This window comes from Pteronotus mesoamericanus, unplaced genomic scaffold (assembly GCF_021234165.1).
Source record: "Pteronotus mesoamericanus isolate MK-2021 breed Mesoamerican mustached bat unplaced genomic scaffold, CSHL_Meso_final contig_74, whole genome shotgun sequence".
NCBI classification, from domain to species: domain Eukaryota; kingdom Metazoa; phylum Chordata; class Mammalia; order Chiroptera; family Mormoopidae; genus Pteronotus; species Pteronotus mesoamericanus.
Genome location: NW_026555247.1, coordinates 13473892 through 13490179, shown reverse-complemented (window position 1 = coordinate 13490179; position 16288 = coordinate 13473892). Strand labels below are relative to the sequence as shown.

General features: G+C 38.8%; 1 protein-coding gene across 1 annotated transcript in view; it reads right to left on the bottom strand.

Moving 5' to 3' along the window:
• The window catches only part of DSG2 (desmoglein 2), a 40450-nt gene that overhangs the window by 16582 nt on the left and 7580 nt on the right, over positions 1-16288 (bottom strand). Inside the window, exons 2-8 of the mRNA XM_054583497.1 lie at positions 11298-11333; positions 9944-10078; positions 6470-6631; positions 6183-6327; positions 5305-5471; positions 2993-3130; positions 2690-2875 (exon numbers count right to left, since the gene is read on the bottom strand). Of these exons, the coding sequence (XP_054439472.1) occupies positions 2690-2875; positions 2993-3130; positions 5305-5471; positions 6183-6327; positions 6470-6631; positions 9944-10078; positions 11298-11333 (969 nt within the window). The remainder of the gene's footprint in view (positions 1-2689; positions 2876-2992; positions 3131-5304; positions 5472-6182; positions 6328-6469; positions 6632-9943; positions 10079-11297; positions 11334-16288) is intronic.

Below are 16288 nucleotides of genomic sequence, written 5' to 3'. Positions count from 1 at the left end.
GTATCTATTCTCCTTTATCTTTTTTTTGGACAATTTCATTGAAGTATAATTTGCCTACAATGAAATTTCTCCATGTAAATTGTACGGCATGATGATTTTTAGTAAACCTATATGGTTTTGCAAACATCACTATTTTCCAGTTTTAGAATACTTCCCTCACCGCCAAAAGTTCCTTTGTGCCTGTTTGCAATCGATCACCACTAACAACCCCAGCCCTATCTACTGTTTCGCCTTTTCTAGAAATTTGGCATAAACAAAATCATACTATATGCAGCATTTTGGTCGGGCTTTTTACACAAAATGTTTCTGCAGTTCATCCATGTTGTAGTATGTATCAATACTTCATTCCTTTTTATTGTTCAACAGTATTCCATTGTATGGATATACAACATTTTATTTCTATAAGTCATCAGTTGATGGACATTGGATTGTTACCAGTTTTTGACTATTAAAAATTAGAGCTACTATGAACATCTGCATATGAGTTTTTGTTTTCTTGGGTGGGTACCTAGTACTAAATCGTTTGGTCCCTATCTACTCTACGTTTAATATTTTAAAAACTGCCACTCTAACTATACCATTTTGTTTCCATGAGCAATATATAAGAATTCTAGATTCTCCATAGTCTTGCTGATACTTGGTGTTGTCAATCTTTTTGATTAGAGCCATTCTTTTTCTAAAAAGTATTTTATTTATTTATTTTCACAGAGAGAGGAAGGGAGGAAGAGAGGGAGAAACATTAATGTGTGGTGGCCTCTTGCAAGTCCCCTACTGGGGACCTGGCCTGTAACCTAGGTATGTGCCCTACACTGGGAATCGAACTGGCGGCCCTTTGGTTTGCAGGCTGGTGCTCAGTCCACTGAGCCACACCAGTTAGGGCTAATTTTCAATTTTTTTTTAAAATGACTAATCATGTTGAGTATCTTTTTATATCTATATTAGCTATGTGTATATCTTCTTTGTCTAACTTTTTGATGGGATCTGATTATTGCCCTTATAATTTGGAAGAAGTTCTTTATACAACTGAGACAGTAAATCTGAAATGTTCTCAATCTGTGGCTGCTGTTTTATGCTAATTTTACTTTCTTTTTAATTTTTATTTTTGATTTTAGAGACAGGGGGAGGGAATGAGAAAGAAAAGGAGAGGAATATTGGTGTGAGAGAGAAATGTTGAATGGCTGCTTTCTGTATGCATCTCAACTGGGGACCAAACCTGCAATGCAGGCATGTGCCCTGACTGGGATCAAGCCTGTGTGACCTTTCGGTTTGTGGGACAATGCCCAGCCAACTGAACCACACTAGCCAAAGACCTAATTTTACTGTTCTTTTTTTTTTTCTGGTCCATGTCCCCTTAGGTAGAAAAAAATATGTCCTTTTTTGTGCTGCCACGGTACACTGATAATACGTCAACACTTCTATCTTTTCACGAAGTGACTGTTTTTCTTTGTGTGTTACAGGCTTTTTATCTCAGGCACCTAACATGGTTGCACCTATGACTGATGACTGAAAGTATGCTTACTTCTATACAAGCAGATAGATTTCATCTCTGATGCCACTATCCATTTCTTTAATAATTATAACGGGTGTGTTCCCTTTAAACATGAGGTACTCTAATTCTATTTCCCTCTGCTCTAAATGCTCTATATGCATATAGTAGCCTATTGATAAATGGTGCCCATAATTATTACCAAGAAACTTCAGGTTAATTTTTCTCTATTCTCTCATATACTTATATTACTCTTATTCCTTTTCCCACTGTTAGATCTTTTTCTACTATGCCATTTATTAAGTTTTTGTAACAATTTGGAAATTTCTTTAATCAACTTTTGTCAGTGTGTGATTCATGAAATATTAGTATTTTGAAAGCTGTAGCTTAGCATTTTATTCCAAAATCTGATAAAGCAATTCTGTCATAAACCATTTAAAAATACATCGATATTCTTCCTTACTCACTGTTAGATAAAAATATACCCTGTAATTTGTTTAAAAACATTCTGTGTGGGTAATGAGTTTCAAATGTAGAAGACCTGTATGCTTAATAGACTATTTAATTTTTCGTTCACTGATTCAATTAAGCACATGAGGTTAGAACATTATGTTTCAAAATGTGACCCTCATACTACTTATATTAGAATCACAAGTAGATTTTTGTTACAAGGGCAAGTTCCTGAGCCCCACCCAATCACTGTATTGATGATGGGACCTAGGAATCTGCACTTTGGGCATGTAGCTTTACTAAGCAATTCCTAGGCACTCTTAAGTATTAGGACAACTGGTTTAGAGCTTTATCAAGTCAATATAGCTTTTGTGTTTAGACATTATTAGTAAGACTTGGCTTTATTGTTAAGTCAATCAAGTAAGAAATAGTAGGTTAGGAGACACTGAGTCGAGGCAAAAGGTCATGGCATAGGAATATTACAGTGAGGCACAGGCTGCAAGCAAGACTGGAAGTGCGCTGAGCAGGAATGATGCTGGCATCATGCTATCTGATTAGGGTTAGCGTCCCACATGATTTGAATTTAAACTGTATTGTGACCACATACTCATTATAGACTTGGGCTAATAGCCCATCTCAAAAAATTGTGCCAGTTAATTGAGTATATAAAACATTTACAAGTGTTTGGGGCCCAAAATATGGCAGTATCCTTCTCTGCACAACTTCTCCCATTCTTGAACACCAAGTACTTACCTTAATAAGGGTCACAATTCCTTCATTAGTTAGAGTATCAGTTTCTATGCGCAAATAACCCATTTCATTCCCTGATGCAAATGTAAAATTTGCTAACCAGTTATCAGAGCCTATTTCATCTGCATCAAACACTTTTATGCGCATAACTTCTACATTGGCTCGATTTTCTTCAACCATCACTTCATGCTGCAAAACATGAACACAGGATATTTATTTTAATGTAACACAAATATAAGTGATATATATTTAGGTAGAACTAAAATATGAGGAAGTAGATAAACTGGTCATAAAAATAATAGTTACCATTTCACTTCTCACTTCAGGTAAATTGTCATTGACATCCAAAATATGAATCTGAACTTGAGCCTGTTTTGCCGGTTTAGCTGTTATCTGTCCATTGCCATCTCTTGCTTCCACTGTCAAAGTATAGCTGCTGTGTTTCTGCAGAGCAATGAAAAATATCCAACTGGGGTGAAAATGAATCACTCCCAAATCTGTCTTTCTGTTCACTTTAGTTCACTTTATCATTAAGGAAATAAACCACAGTATACTTTATTCATAAATAAGTTTCATGATCTGCTATTATTTGTGCAAAGATGTTTATTTGCTCTCAGAGCTTTCTAGAAGGGCAGAAAAGCCTGGAAAAGTTGCTGATAGTCAAATTCTTGAATATGTCATTGGTGATATTAGTCCAATTCTTAAATAGTCATTAGTGATGTCATCAGGAGATGAGCCTCTCCTTAGAACAGTCTGTGCACAAGAGTGCTGTTCAAACTGTAGTTTGCTCCACCTTGGAAGTGATGGTAGGGCCACAGGAATTGGTTCTTTTTGCCTTATACTTCATTTTCAGCTCATACGTAAGCCAAGAAAGCCTTGTCCCCAAGGAAACTTGGCCAGTAAAGGCAAAACTTGGGACCTTCGTCCAGACCTCCGGAGAGAAATGATTCTTAAAGAAGATGCCGTAGAGAACGACATCTCAGATGCTAGGACAAAGGGAACCCTTCTCTTCCACGTGGTCCCCTTATGGGTCCTCATTCCATGTGGCGGGGTGGAGTTTAAGGAAGAGCAGACCTGCCAAGCCAGAGATGGGGCTGCTGTGTGGGGCGGAGCTACTCAGGGAAAGGCAGGACGGCAGAGGCTCTGGGGTCAGCTGCCCAGGCTCCAGTTCTGGCTCTGTCACCTACTAGCTGTGTTGGATACACTTAATCCCTTTGACCCTTGGCTTCCTTCTGCATAAAATAAGAATAATATATGGACCTGCCTCACAGGGTTTCTTGGTGGATGAAATGGGTTAATCTATGGAAATGCCCAATAAGTGACAGCCATTACTACTTTCCATATTTCAGAAACAGCAGCCTATGGAGAAAAAAAAATCACATGACTTCAAAATAATACTTTTTCCATTCAATTTCATGTGAAAAGGTAGAGTAGAATTTTAAGAGCAATAAAATTCTTTAATTTTACAAAGAGCTTGACAGTAAAGTTGGGCACACTCTCTCCCTCGCTCTGGGCAGAGTGAAATCATTTTTCCAAGTAATACAAAATATACTGACTGTACTTGGATGATGATTTATGTTTGATGACAACACAGTGTTCTCGCCACCATCAACATTTTACTCAGGCACATTTGTTAGAATCATGTATGTAGCATTTCTAAAATCTTCTATCTTCCTTTTACTTCTAAAATTTTCCCTTTGAGTTAGAAATAAAAATGTGAAATGTTTGACAGAATTGCCTTTAAGCACCAGTGTCCAACCTGTGGCCCAGGATGGCTGTGACTGTGGCCCAACACAAAATTGTAAATTTATATAAAGCATTATGAGATTTTTCTTTTTCTGTGATTATGTGTCATAATGTATTTAACGTGTGACCCAAGAAAACTCTTCTTCCAGTGAGGCCCAGAGATGCCAAAAGGTTGGACAGCCCGGCTAGGAAACCTGCTCAAATTTTCCTCTAATTTGGGATTCACAATAATTCTTCCCTTTACAAAGAGTCCTATTACCCAAATAGGGCCGCTATTTGTACCTTTCTGCCTTCCTCTGTCGTTTTGTATATCTATTACTCTGTATGTCTATTACTTGTAGAAGAGGCTCCTGGTGTTTCACTACAGAACCACAAATTAAGGAGCATGGATCTGGAGCACTCTAGTGGACTAAGTCCCGACCAGAGAGGCCCTACCACAGTGCTGTCCTCAAAGAATTTTAAGTTCTCTAGCAGCCACATTTAAAAAAGTACAAAACAATCAGTGATGTTAATTTTAAAAATATTTTAACCCACGGTATCCCAAATATTATTATTTCAACATATAATCAACAAAAAAATTATTAAGATGGTACTTTATGTTCTTTTTTTTCATACTAAGCCTTCCAAATCTGCTAGATTTTACACTTATAGCACATCTCAGTTTGGACTAGTCACATTTTAAGTGTTCGATGGCCACATACGACTAGTGGCTACCATAGCGGACAGTCCATCCCTGTAAGGGGATAATTCCAAGAGTTAGCTTACGAATGAGAAATACATAACAAAGTAGGAAACCTGCAAAAGAAATATAGAGGACAACCTGAAAGACGAAAGGAGAGTTTAAAAGATGAGCAACATAAAATATTATTTACCTCTCTGTCCAAGGCAATACTGGTTGTATAAATCTCTCCTGTATCTTTATTTAGGTAGAACACGGGAGAATAAGCAGGCTCCTGAGATACGATTCTGTAGGAAATTTTAGAATTCAGAGAACTGGGATCATCTGCATCTGTCGCGGTGATTTTCATCACTAGTTTATCTGGCATTAGAAACAAAGGTATCCAAATGAAACTCTTATGTTATTTTACGTATTATTCCAGCTTGTGCCAAAAAGGATTTCAGGTGCTTATCGAAATCAGTTTATTACCAAGATTTAAAAAATTGAATTGGACAAGGAAATGAGTGCGAGTGGATTATAGGGGTAGGAAAAACAAGATGAGGCCAGGGCCAAGGTTAATACAACGTCAGGGTGAAGCCCTGAACATTTGCTACAGGAAGGCCACAGACTTATTTATAATGATTAAAATAATGAATACAGAGAAAGAAGAAGGAACAGCTACAACAAGATGCTTATTAAAATTCCAACAATTTAGCAGAAGCACAGCTATTCTTTACACTATGATCAAAGAGAAATCTCTCCTGCTAGCGTTCATGAAGAACACTGCATTCAACATTGTCACTGAACCTGACAGGGGAAATAATATAAGTCAAAGGTCAGCCAACTACTGTCGGTGGGCCAAAGCCAGCTGGTCACCATAACTGTTCTGAGGGTTAAAAAAAAAAAAAAAAAAAAGTCAAGTAAATTCTTTTGCACTTATGGTACACACAAAAAATTCCAAACCTGGAGCAATAGGTTTTTATGTCCTGTGGTTAACACTTAGCCTCCACTAAGATGCAGGATTTCGTGTTCAGTTACACAATGAGGTTAAATGACTTTGGTTACTCATTTATAAAAACAGTAGACTCTTACTTGCTGCACTCAGTTCCTCAATGGACCCAACGAAGACATCCTGCGTGAACACTGGCTCGTTGTCATTGATATCAAGAACTTTAATGCGGAGTTCTAATGGTTTCTCTAGATTGTTTCCTTTTTCATCCAAAGCATAACCAGTTAGCTGAAATCATGGCATAAATAATAGAAGAGATTAGATTTAAGCTATGGTAATTAAACGACCATAATATCAAAAACTAGCTAGACAATCATGACCGTTACCCAAAGAAAAACTATACACTAAATAAATATAAAATTCTTCTTACCAGAAAAAATGGTGTTTCTTCTCGGTCAAGAATGCTGGTGACATTCAATTCTCCGGTGTCTTTATTAAAGGCAAATATACCAAAAGGTGGCTCTGTGATCCCTTTTCCAGTGTATTTGTATGTAATTTTTATTCCTTTCTCTTCTGCAATATCAGAATGTATCTAACATAGAAATAACAGGAACAGCTCAAGTTAAACTGTCTATAACTAACATGTTGATATTTTAAAAACAGAATTTCTTTCCGAAGTTGTCATGTTGATAGGAGGGAGGTGGGAGAACACAAGCGCTTAAGAGCGGATGTGCTGGTATCGGAAAACCTTGGTTCTAATCCCATCTCAGCCACTCACTAGTTAGATGACACAAGGCAGTTCCTCAAGCTCTCTGTGCCTCAGTGTTCTTATCTGTGAAGTGGAGGTCCTACTGCCTACTTCGTAGGTTGTTGTAAAGTTAAGATATTCTTAGGCGTACACCTGGGGGGGGGGTAGATTTTAAATTTAGCACAGAAGTAAAAATTGAAGAAGGTGAAAAAAAACCCTTCATAAATCCACTTGATCCTCTGAAAAGTAAGAAGCCATACTTCCATAGGAGGAAGTTGGTTCCTTCTTTTCCTCCTTCAGACATCACTGAACCCATCACCACCGACCTGCCTTGTCAATTCTTCATCCCGCAACTTTGGAATTACACTTTCTGCCCATAGGTTTCCCAGCATGCACTGGGGCTGGGAGGTCGCTGCTGAGAATAACCAAGGGAGTGGCAGATGGAGTTTATAACCTACACCAGCTCTGCTCCCAGAGTGAAAAGGTGAACTGGAACAGTTGCAAGGGTGCTTTTCACTGAGCTTCTGTTTTCTGTCCATAATCTGGTTGTCTTTCTCTATCTTTGTGCTTCTGTTTCTCTTTTTTTTGCCAAGCGCACACACACACACACACACACACAAATTATTTATAAATATTCTAGATCTTTATGTACTGATTATATGTACTGTATAATTCCACTCATGTTAAAAAATAAAACTACGTAAGCATAACTGTTGGTTTGTATATACATATGCATGCAAGTGTATGTAAGTAATCATATTCCTATGAATTTCCTAAGATCTAGAAGATACTAAACTGTTGACAATATTACCTTTACATAGAGAATTTAGAAATTTAGGGAAATTTAACAGGATTTTTCCTTTTTATGTAAATTTTACTCAATAATTTGTGTAACTAAAATTAGTAAGAAGAGTTATTGCATATTAAACCTCAAAGAATCATTGTATTTTAGCAAAACCTAGTGACAGAATGTGCAAATGACTCAGATATCTCAGGAAACCAAACCAAAACAAAAACTTCACTGCTTATATACATACTATTATGTAAAGCCATAATTAAAAATCTGGATTTCAGAAGGCTTTTATGAAAACAATATGCTGCTGGAAAATGGAAATGGTTGTCTTTTGGCTATGTTGCTGCTCTTTCTTTGAGGGAACTCCTCATGTATGACATTCATAACATTGAAAAGATGAAGTAAAACTTGGCTATGGCTGACTGTGCCACAAACCAAGCTGACACAGTGATGGGACAGAGAGATGGGGTGAGGTCGGGAAGGGAACTCTTAGGAGGTGACACTGGGACAGAGGCTAGGTGCACAGAGACCCGGCACATATCTGCGGGGAGCGGATTCGAAGCGGAGGGAGCCGTCAGGGCAAAGCGGGAGGGCTGGAATGAGCTTACATCAGTAAGGGATGTGGCAGAGCGGCAGATGAGGGCTGATGGGGCAGAGGTCAAGGCCAATAAAGCCCACGTGCTCTGTGGGCTGGGAGAAAGAGCTTACTCCTTCCACTGCAGCAGGAAGCTGTTTCAAGGGCCTCACTTAAGGGGGTGAACATGCTTTCATTTATCTTTTCAAATGACCACTCTGGCTGCTTTTGGGAGAGTGATCTATGGCAGGGTGGGGGTGGCAAGAGTGAGAGCAGGGACACAAGGTCAGGACTCTTGCTAACACAGGTCAGAGATGACACTGACTTGATTAGCGGGCGGCAGTGGAGGGAAACTGGCAGATCTGTAACATATTTTGGGGGTAAAACTGATGCTTGCTATATATTTGAAAAATGGGATGGAACTGTAGTGCATTTACTGAAATGGGTAGAATTTACACAGAACGCCTTCATCGGAAAAATCAAGGCTTCAGGTTTGCACACGAGATACTGCCATATAATTGATCAAAAATAGGACCCTTTGAGAGTGAAGAAACAACTATTAGTTATTAGGCCAGGACAATGGGCATAAATCAATACAATGTCAAGTAGGATATCTGGTCACCTTATCTATTATGTATCAGTTCTTTTCATTTTGAAAATTACTTTTTGTGTGTAGGGTGGCAGAATACGCCACATCAAAATATGCCACTTTGGTGTAGGCTTATTTTGAGGCGAAGGCAACTGAGAAGCAGCAGATATTAAAAAAAGGCCCTCTGCCTTCCTCCTATTTGCCTAAAAGCAGCACATAAATCTGTAAAGGCGATCTTTCTCCCCTCTCCACCAAAGTCAAAAAGGTTAATCATCACCAACAACTTCAGACCCTTATCAGTTTGGAGATGGTACAAGAAATCCACGTAACAAACTTTTCTAATTAACCTTTTTCTACCATTAGTTTGCCATATCATTGCCTTTCCACAGTTTGCTGCCTCTACAAACTCAAGGTCCTTTTTCTTTGCATGTCACTTCTCTAAAAATTTATTGTTCCTTTCCTAAGATGCTATATGACCCCTAATTCTAACCAAACCTTTGAGTTACTTATCTCTGGATACTCCCACGGGTTACGTGCAATATATGCGTTACTAAACCTTTTTCTTCTCTTGTTAATCTTACTTTTGTCAGTTCAACAGGGCCCCCGTCAGAGAACATAGGAAGGTAGTAGGAAAAAGAATTTTCTGTCCCCTACATAGGTATCATCTTCTTTTGGTTATTGTAATACTTTGTTACACAAAGATTCAATTGGTGCTAGATCCCTTAACTCTTAGCTGAATCAAAGCCCTGGATTATATGTATCTTCGCCAATGATGTTGCATTTTCCAAAATGAGAGAGAGAGGATCTTATAGTTGGAAGTTTCTGCTAAAAAGTAAGCTTTGCTAGTTTTCAAATACATCTGCAATACACAGGGTCTGGCAGAAGTAAGCTTGCTTGAGTGTGGTCGGTAGGGTATGTGAATTTCTCACATGAGATGGACAGCAACTTGAGCTTTTCACCTAAAATGTTGTATGATGTGCTTGAGTGTGATATTGTTATGTTACAGAATTACATGCTTATGATTTTCTAATTAAAAAGGGGCCTTCTTTATGCCAGACCCTGTGTGCGTGCGTGCGTGTGTATATATATTTTTAAAAATTTATTTTTAAATTTTCTTTAAATTTAAAAGAGAACATAAAAGTCTTCTACCACTGCATTTTAGCAATACGCATGTATTTTCTGTTCCTGTTTAGAAGGTACCTTGGCAATCGGATTCTTTTTGGACAGATCCTCTCCTTCCCGAAGAGCCACAGGGGCGGTGATCCAGGCGCGCTTTTGCCGCACTAAGTGAGTATGTTTAGAAAGCAGCTTATTTTCGTGTCTTGAGTTTAAGGCCTACAACAAATATTGCCATAAAAATTATTACGTACCCTAAGACATTAGTATGGTATCCTGTGATTTACTAAAACTCTAAAGATAGCTGTGCAAATTTCAAGGTATTAATTTCACATTTCTTAATAGGCTTCATTTTCAAAGAGGCAATGTATACACTCTAGCAAATTCTATAGACGTTCAACAGATTGTTTCCAAACCAGCCTAGCAGTAGGGTTCCATTTTTATTAGTAAGAAAAGATTTCTCAGAGTGAAGAGTTTAAAAGTTAAAGAATAATTTAGAGACCATACAAATGAGCAAATTAAAATTAAGATAAGAATTTCCCCCCCCACTAACTGAAAATGAAGTTCAATATTTCTGTGGTGGCTCATATTTTTAAAATGAATTATTAAATGTTTTAAGATTGAATCTTAGTGCCTTAGTGACATCAATTTGACTAGAACTAGTGAAGTCTCAGTTAATGAATTTATTGTTTTAATGATGGGGCAAAGGATTAAATTGTCCATCTTCAGTTTTTAGAAACTTTATGTGGAAAATGATCTTATAAAGTTTCAGTTGTGTTTTAATAAGTAATATATATTTTATCCAAGAAAGTTTCAAAACAACTGGTCTAGTATCTTCAGATCAGAAATGATTACTCTACTAGGTTTATCATTTTACTCATTTTATAGTTCTATAGACCATGTATTTTATTTAGAAATATTTACACTGGTCATCATTAGATCATTGAATTTTTTTGTTTTTAGTTGAACAATTATTCTACAACTTAAAAAATTAAACTGTGTAACAAAATATTAAATAATATTAAAGTTTATAATGTAAAACTTCCACTTACATTTTCATACTTCATAGTTACTGTTAACAACTTGACAAATGAATATCTTTTATGATCTTTTCTTAAGACCATACAGTTGTACATGTATAAAGGTCTTTTTTCCTATAAAACAGAATATACTACACTTCTCATTCTGCCCCTTGATTTTTCAATTGGTACCTTATCACAGACATTCTTGCATGTACCATAAATTGTTATATCATTCTTTTATTGATGAACAGACTGCCCCCAAAATGGTGCATTAAGATCCCTTGATATATGTTCCTGTGGGAAGATCTGGGTCTAAGGGAGTGTGCATTTTTAATCTGGCTGAGGCACAGCCTAATTGTCTTCCATGAAATTACGGCTGAGTCCAAAAGACAGAAATGATCCCCTTGGTTCCTTACCTCTAAATGGAGTGCATTTCCTAAGTGAAAGCAGATCTGAAAAATAAAATTATTTATTGTTAAATACAATTTATCACTCACTTCAGTTTAAATTTTTTTGTCAATGAATAACCAAAGATATTACAAACATTAAAAACAACAACAAAAGGCTTAACCACTACTATTCTCCTTTGTCAAAAGGAAACAAACTTTAATTTTCCCCTTTGCCTCCCTGCCATGATCAGCCCTAATAAGAGGAATCTACACTTTTTTGATCCATAATGCCTTTTGCAGGAAACTCGGAACACAAGTAGTATCTGAAAACAACCACCAAAAAACTCTCTTGTTGAAATCTCAGCCATTCCCTGATGCTTTTTTCTTTACCTTGTGGTTTTCATCTCATGTTCTTGGGGAACCCACTTACCTTTCCTCAAGGGCTTTAGTGTGAGACACCCCTCCCCCACCCCATCTCCCATCGTCCCTTGCGGGTCGTCCCTTGCGACTACCCATATTCAGACTTCATTCTTCACTGTCCTTGGTCCCACCAATACTTTTCTTTGGTTCTTATCAAGCACTGTCACATTTTGAACTTCATCATTACACAGAACTAAATACAGTTATGTTTACTCTAAAATCTGTACAATAAACTCCTATCCTGCTCTTTTTTTGCTTCACTTATCTCTTGGCTTAGATAAAACTAGCCCACTTTCTGATATGATAGCTGCAAGTGGTTATTTAGACAAATAATTTGTAATGAAAAATTCATTTGCTCAATAGCCACATGAGGTAAGTGGCTTGAAGGCACTGAAGAGACATTCGTCACTGCAGCTAACTCTATTGGACAATGCTAGTATTCCATTGTTGCCAGTCATTCCAAGATATTGTCTGCGACTCAGAGATCCCTCATTCTCTTGACCTTCTAGTACTCCTGCCTCACTCCCCGCGCCCCAACTTTGTATGTTTAACTATTATTCTCTTTGATTCTGTCACTGTACAACATTGCTCACGAGGGCCCCAGTGGCTGATTGGATTCATCACACATCTATGCTCTTCCATAGCGGCTCCCTACACAGGGCTGGTGTTGGTTTCTAGGGTGACCATATATTAATGCTTTCTCAAGAGAATCTGGACAACACCTGTGGTGCAGGTACTACGTCCTCTGTTAGCAACCCTTTTATTCTCAAAAGTGTGCTCATTCAGACCATAAATTACAAGACTGTCTTATCTTTGTCTTTCTTTTGTATGCCTATCATACCTATTATTCCAAACTTCCTGACCTCATCTAAACCAAATTACCTCCCAAGGGCCCCACCTTCAAATACTATCAAATTGGGATTTAAGGCTTCTGCATATGAATTTGGTGGGAACACAAACATTCAGTCCACAACAATGTGTAAGAGAATTTCGGCCAATGAGATGTCAGGAGACTCTGGAAAAAATTATCTTCACCGATGAGAAGAGAAGCATATGCAAAGCCCCTCTTCACCCGCTTCTGGAACTTGCTGAGCAAGGATGTGCCTTTTGGAATGGCTACAGCCATCTGTGACCAAGAGGAGAAAGCTCATAAAATGCCAGAGAAGCCAAACTGAAACTCTAACATCTCTAAGTTAACTAAGTGGTTGGATATGGAGCCACCCCATCTCTGATCCATTTCTTAGGATATTCAATATTCTTTTTATTTAATCCACTTTTTGTTACTTATATCTGAAAGCCACCTGATAGGCCCACTTGGCATGGTCATTATGCAAATTAAAATAATGTGGAAGTGTCTTTATTGCAAATGTCTGGCACATAGTAGGCACTCAGTAAATAGAATTATGATGGTATATCCTCAGTTCCAAGGCTTTCATTTTAAAATTTCTGAAATTTGGATTTATTCATTCATGCCTTCAATTTCCTGAGCTCCAACAATATGGTAAGTTAACAGAATGTTCTTAGTTGTTGGGGAGATAGACAAAAAATACGTTGTAGTAAGAGCTGTAAAGAAAACAGAAGCAGGAGCAGAGTGGTAGAGGGTAATTTAGGGCGGTGAGGAAGCTCTTCGAAGAGGATGTATCTGCAGGCGTGAATGGAAGGAGGGAGCAAGTCAGAGAGAGCCCTGCGAGGGGAACAGCCAGGCCACGGAGTGGGGATGGTTGAGGCGTGATCAAGGCTGGTGCTGCTAGAGCAAAGTCAGTCAATGTCACAGCTTTTGGGGTGCCGGTAATCTTGTTTCTTAATCTGGTTGCTGGTTACATGGTGTTCAGTTTGTGAAAACCCAGTAATTCAGCACATGTGTGATATATGTGCACTTTTCTATATGTTCTACTAAACAGATACAAAAATTTGTGTGTATCTTAAAGCTGAGTGTGTCTTGGAATCTATGTAATAGTACTGCTATTTTTTTTTAAAGCACCTATTGCAGTAGTTTGTTTTCATAGTCACTAAAAAAGGCAAGATGGACTGAAATACTTGCTCCACATCCATTGCACAAAAAACCCAAGAGAATTGTACTCACATTCTGTCATTCATGGAACTGGTTATTTGATTTAAAAAAGTTAAGATTTTAACTACTTTTTTTCTAAAGTACATAATTTGGATATTTCCTTAGGACTCTGTATCTTGTAAAACACATCCTTAATTTAGAAAACTGGTTCTCAACTAGAGATTTTGCATACTCCCACCCTCTCACTGGGGATGTCTGGTTAACGACTAGAGACTTTTTTTGTCATCTAATGAAGGCTGGGGGTTGGGGGTGGGGAGGTGAGAGTCACTGTCATCTAGGGGTAGAGTCAGAGATGCTACAGGTCTACAATGCACAAGGCAGTACCACTTCTCTACCCCCAAGCATTATCTGGTTCCAAAGGGCGAAGTGCCAAGGCTGAGAAATCCTGATCTCCACCATGTTTCTGATTGGATATTACTGTAATAACTAGGGTTGTGAAGGCACTACAAGTTCCACAGGGCCTTGAGGATTTATGTAAATTTCCAAATTGGTGGCATATTGCAGGCAAAATAAACTAAACAAGTGCCGCCCTCCATCTCTGCCCTCCATTCCCACCCCTTCCCCCTTCCCTTTGAGGATCCACAGCTCTGTAAGTCTGAGTGACCTCCCGCAGGGTTGCTGTGGAGAAGCTGCAACACTGGAAGGACGAGATAATCACTATAGTTTCTCCCAAGTATGAAACCTGTAATTCTTTTTTCTCACAAGGAACTTGGGGATAGAAAAATGCTGTTGGGAAACGCCCCGTCTGGTTTTAGGAACTGTAACTCCGCCGACAGGTGGGAGGGCCCCAAGGGTGGAAATAATCTGGGAGGCTTTGGAGAAACAGGCCAGCTGAGGAGACAAAACCTGTCCTCCTTGGCAGGGGCGGAGCTCTGCCTCTCTGCTTTGCCCTGTGATGGCTGCTTGTTGATTAGGCGGGAAGTTATCTCATGCAAAGATAACAACCTAAGCCAGACATTGATCGGTATGGGAGGCAGACAAGAAATGGGGTTAGCAGACCAGAAATGGGGGACATGGAGAAAGGGCAAAACGGCCTGCACCCCACGTCTCAGCTTGGATATGGCCGGAGTCCTCATTCTACGCGAAAGAAATCTCCTTGTCTCTTGGCGGCTCCCTCCCCACAGCTTGGCTCAGGCTTGAAACAACGCTGGAGTCAGTCCTAAACCACATCTGGGGGTTCCCAGGGAAATCAGGCCTAAAAGTAAATTCTTTAAAGTGTGCTTTGTTCTTCCCTCAGAAGCTATAGCCAGCTCATGCTGGGAAGGATATTTACATTATTCACCGACCCTAACCCTATACTCTTAGACACTCTTGCGTTTACTAGTTTCCTCTCAGACCCATATAAATCAGTGTGTTCCTGCCATTTGTTTTCTTCAGAGCATCACCCATTCCCTGTGAACATTAACATACTGATGTAATGAGATAATCTGTGCGGTTCTGTTACCTAGCTCCACTGATAACCCTTTCAATAAAGGCCTTTGAACAAAGGGACTCTGGGCCTTCCCCACTAGGGGAATGTGCCAAGTCCCCCCTCCTGGCAAACAGAGAAGTGTTTGGGATGACTTGTGTTAATTTCCCCATCTGTGACACCCCCGGGACGGTCTCTGTGGGACTGAGAGTCCCCGATCCCAGCTCAGCCGGCCCCAGACGGTAACCCTCAGATCCTGGAGCACCGCGCTCCCAGCAACGCACTCTGTCGCCCCACATTACAAAATGTCATGTGCAACATTACTTTAAGACGCAAAGTAAGCTTCTAGTCTCTGCATCCAAAGACTGGAAGATGGACCACAGAAGTCCTTCAAAGGCATTCCCAATTTACTAAAGTTTTAAAAATTAAAAAAAAAAAAAAATTCTACCCTTGAAACCTATGCATCTTGTAAAAACTGGCCTTCCTGGTAATTGGCAAGAAAATAATTTGGTTTTGGCAGAGGCGCTAGGGAAGGTCAAACATCACCGCAAAAATACAATCAATCAATGCACTCTTTGTTCACAAGGTCGGCAGCTTTAGAAATTACTTCCTGTTCTGAAGTCACCTTGACAGAGTTTAATGAGTGGAATCCAGGAGGTCCTGTGAGGCAATGGATGACAGCTCCTCCCAGCTGATAGGTTCTCGAGGAAGGAGTCTGTAAAATTTCTTATTTTATGCCTAACATCACAACTTATCTAGAAAATCTCAACTTAAAAATCCAACTTCAAGATTATTCACACATGATTCACATAGATGCCACACGCAACAGTCAATTTACACAATTACATTTTTGTTTTTGCAGCTGCTACTTTAGGAAAGACTCAGCTAAGCCTTTTTGAACTTGCATTTTAAGTTTTTGAATTTTGAACTTCATGTCTTGAACTTTGAACTTGAAGTTTAGGTAGCAAAGCTACATACTTGTAAGTCTAACTGTAATAAATTATATGATTTATCAAAGTCTTTCACCTGCTCTTCAGATGGTTGGGCTAATCTTAATATAAAAGATACAACTTTGGGCAAGTCATAGCGAAATTAGATTTAAAAAGATATTTTCTTTGG